This window comes from Oryzias melastigma, linkage group LG9 (assembly GCF_002922805.2).
Source record: "Oryzias melastigma strain HK-1 linkage group LG9, ASM292280v2, whole genome shotgun sequence".
NCBI lineage: Eukaryota > Metazoa > Chordata > Actinopteri > Beloniformes > Adrianichthyidae > Oryzias > Oryzias melastigma.
Genome location: NC_050520.1, coordinates 23,695,688 through 23,699,435, shown reverse-complemented (window position 1 = coordinate 23,699,435; position 3,748 = coordinate 23,695,688). Strand labels below are relative to the sequence as shown.

The following is a 3,748-nucleotide window of genomic DNA, read 5'->3' as shown; positions in this document are numbered from 1 at the left end:
ATCCGGATGATCGGCGGCTTGAAACATCACGTTGTCCAAAATGACCTGATGGTTTAGGTGAGAGGGGAAAAGTTCAGGGTCTTCAAAAGAATCGGGCAGACCTTCCACAAAAGTTATGTTTTTATTCATTTTCATCAAATCAGAATACATTGAATAGAATTGCAGCGATTCTCCTCGCAAGCCTCGCAAAAATCCAACCACCAAATTTTTAACGCCGTCGAAATTAATGTGTTCAGCGCACTCTCAAGTCTGGATAATACCTTTGACTCGCAGGACCACTTTTTGGCGCTGTCGCGTCTGGTACGCGTAGCTCTTTGGGCCCGCGGCTGCTAATTCCTGAATGACATCCCCGTTCAACTCACCCGTTAGATCGCCCGAGCCAAGTTCAGGTAGGTGTTGACCCTCTTTCGCCAAGTAAATCAGACTGTCTGTGTCCATGTCGAGAACGCGGTCCTGCAAAAGTTCCAGGTAGCCGTACAGCTTCAGACGCGCGTATGCGGTGGTGAACGAGGCCACAAACACATTGTTCGAGTTCCCCGGCGGAGTAAGACAACGTTTGTTGTATTTTTGTTGTATATTTTGAACGAAAGGGGCGGTATCGTTCAGAAAAGCAAAATATTCCACATCGCATTGACCCGAAAACACCAGGTGGAAAAATTCTTCAGGGTCTTTGACTATAACCGTCTGAAGAAGATTTATACTCTGTCCAAATTTACCCCATAAACTGTTCAGACAGAGCTTTGACACTTGCCTCAGAGCCTGGTTAAAACAGATTTTCTGAGGATCCAATTTGATGCCCTGATGGAGTTCATAGTCAGGAATGTAACGTTCTTGACTCTCGCGGTCTCCGGCGTTCGGGGGATACCCCGACGCATCCTGTTTTCCCTTTAGAAACGTGTTAATGTATTCCGTAAAGACGGAATCGCTTTTATTTTCAAAATGCCACACTTCGTAAATTTTGCAGACGGCATAACCGTTCTCCAAAGCTTTGTTGAGCTCTACCATTACCCACACGGCGCTGAGAGCTCTAGCCTCATCATTGTGACAGCACTCTACCTCCTGGTTGTTGATTTCTGAGCACGTCCTGCAGAGGAGAGTGCAAGCAGGTTGGAATGGGTGGAGAAAAGTGTCAGGTGTGATGTGTGACAGAAGAGTTTCAGCCCTGTTACGGCCCCAGGCCTTTAGTTAGCTACTGGCTTTAGTCTGGAGCATTTTATTGCTCGTCCTTCATTGACCTTATTCAATACGTGCCGCAAATGCGATTTGGAGCAAATAGCAAGCCATTTTGGCGTATTGTTTTCAAAGCCAATTAATAAAAAAGATCTGAAGGATCTCTTGGTGGGTAGTCTGGTGGAAATGGGCGTGGTTTTTCTGTCATCCGCTGTTGTACCTGTGTCCGCGGACGGCGCCTCTGGGAGAGGTGGCCGCAAGCGCGACGGCGGTGCCCCGTGCGTGGGTGATCACGTGCACGCGGATACGCTTCCCGTGCTTGGTACACCTGCCAAAGAGCGAGAGGAGAGGCCTGAACGGGAAAAACCAACCTTCAGCCTCCCTCGGTATGACCCGTGCTCTCCAGGCAGTGGTGGGCCGCGGGATGAGGCGCGACTGAAAGTCCGGCTCGCCCGTCTGCAATTCGAAGCGCAGGAAAAGGCGCACACCCGCCAGATGCAGCTGGAGATCAAACGGATGGAGATTGAAGCTGAGACCGCTGTCAAGATCAGACAGTTGGAGTTGGAGGCGAAAGCTCATCTCCCAGTTTCTTCCGTTGACAGCGCAAACCCCCTTTTCCCCGGATCCCCCGCTGGTCTGCTGGACGTGAGTAAATTAATTCCACTTGTGCCCGCATTTCGGGAAAATGAAGTTGAATCGTACTTTGGCTCCTTTGAGCGTATTGCTGGCACGTTGAAGTGGCCCCGTGATGTTTGGCCTTTACTGCTCCACTGCAGAATGAGTGGAAAAGCCCAAGAGGTTGTAGCAGCGCTCCCTCTTGAGGATAGCCTAAATTACGATAAGGTTAAATCGGCTGTTTTGCAGGCCTATGAGCCAGTGCCTGAAGCCTACCGCCAGAAGTTCCGACAGCAGAGAAAAACTTTGTCACAAACTCATGTGGAGTTTGCTCGGGAAAAATGTGTTTTGTTCGATCGTTGGTGCACAGCATCCAAAGTGGATGATTTCATTTCACTCCGTGAACTAATCCTATTAGAGGAGTTCAAAAGAAGTTTACCTGATCGTGTTGTTGTTTATTTAAATGAACAAAAAGTTAACACTATCACCTCAGCAGCAGTGCTGGCTGATGAGTACACCTTGACCCACAAAACATCCTTCCCTGCTTCAACTAACCACCCGAGAGCTACAGCTGTACTGCAGCCAGCTCGTACCAAAACACACGCACTCAAAGAAACACGGGAGTGTTTCTATTGCCACAAACCTGGACATGTGATTGCTGACTGTCTGCACCTGAAAAATAAAAATGTACATGGTTCTCAGAACCCTTCTCCTTCTAACCCAAAGGGTGTCGGCACGATTCATCCTCCGCCAGTTAAATGCGAGGAAACTCCCGACTCCTGTTTCGAACCGTTTGTGATGGAAGGGTCTGTCTCGCTGAACGGTGAGAGTGTGGACGAATGGCCTGTGCGTATGTTGAGAGACACAGGTGGTTCACAGACTGTAATTTTAGTAAATACGCTGGACTTCTCAGATCATTCTTATTGTGGTTATGATTCCATACTTTGTGGAATTGGCATGGAGTACTCTCCTCGCCCCGTGCACCGTGTCCATCTAAAATCTGAGCTAATATCTGGTGTCTTTCCAATGGCAGTTTGTCCTGCACTACCCATTAAAGGGGTGGCCATTCTGCTAGGAAATGATGTAGCTGGCGGTAAAGTCGTGCCACATCTCGAAGTTCTACAAAAACCCATTTCACATGTTCACGGCTGTGCGTCACAGAACCCCTCAGAGCGCAAGCTGTACCCAGCTTGCGCTATTACGCGTTCACAGTCCCGCAAAAACGCAGACCTTGATCTTTCTGACTGCATTCTTATGTCAGCTTTTGCAGGAGATGAGCAGTCTCAAAATGCTAGTGCTTATGCTGTTTGTCTCCCTCCAGCGCAGGTGAAAACTATGGTGGCTCACCCGTCTAAGGTGGAGCCTGCGCTTCCCATTACACGCACCCGACAGTGCGCTGAGCAGAGAGCGGATCCAACTTGACGCACATGTTTCTCCATGGTGGTGAGTGCAGAGCAACTCGCTAAGGAAAAGTCAGGTTATTTTGTTGAACATGATGTTCTTATGAGGAAATGGTCTCCCACTGCTGCAGACAATACACCCTGGCAAACAGTAAATCAAATCGTTGTGCCTTTGACTTATCCCGCGCAAGTTCTATCGTTGGCACACGAAAGCCAGCGGTCCGGTCATCTTGGGGTGACAAAAACGTATCGACTTCTGTTGAAACATTTTTTCTGGCCAGGTGTTAAGCAGGATATTGTACCTTTTTGTCGCAGTTGCCACGTCTGCCAGATGGTTGGAAAACCAAATCAGAAAATCCCTCCTGCACAGTTGCAACCAATTCCCATAATCGAAAACCCGTTCGATCGTGTCATTGTGGACTGCGTTGGCCCATTGCCTCGCACCCAGAATGGTAACCAGTTCCTGCTTACCATAATGTGTGCAGCCACACGTTTTCCGGAGGCTGTACCCCTGCGCAAAATAACCGCTCGTGCTGTAATTAAAGCTTTAATAAAATTTTTCT

At 48.6% G+C, this 3,748-nt stretch overlaps 1 protein-coding gene across 1 annotated transcript; it reads left to right on the top strand.

The window, feature by feature from the left end:
- Positions 1–1,202: 1,202 nt before the first annotated feature.
- On the top strand, positions 1,203–3,207 carry LOC118599127. The gene is made up of 2 exons (XM_036213470.1): positions 1,203–1,815; positions 2,512–3,207. The coding sequence occupies exons 1-2, from the start codon at positions 1,357–1,359 to the stop codon at positions 3,205–3,207; spliced, it is 1,155 nt and encodes a 384-aa protein (XP_036069363.1). The 5' UTR covers positions 1,203–1,356.
- The last annotated feature ends 541 nt before the right edge of the window (positions 3,208–3,748 follow it).

Coding starts and splice junctions, on each gene's coding strand:
- LOC118599127 (XM_036213470.1), top strand. CDS start 1,357: ATGGGCGTGGTTTTTCTGTCATCCGCTGTTGTACCTGTGTCCGCGGAC. Junction 1,816..2,511: donor CCCCCGCTGGTCTGCTGGAC/GTGAGTAAATTA, acceptor TCTAACCCAAAG/GGTGTCGGCACGATTCATCC.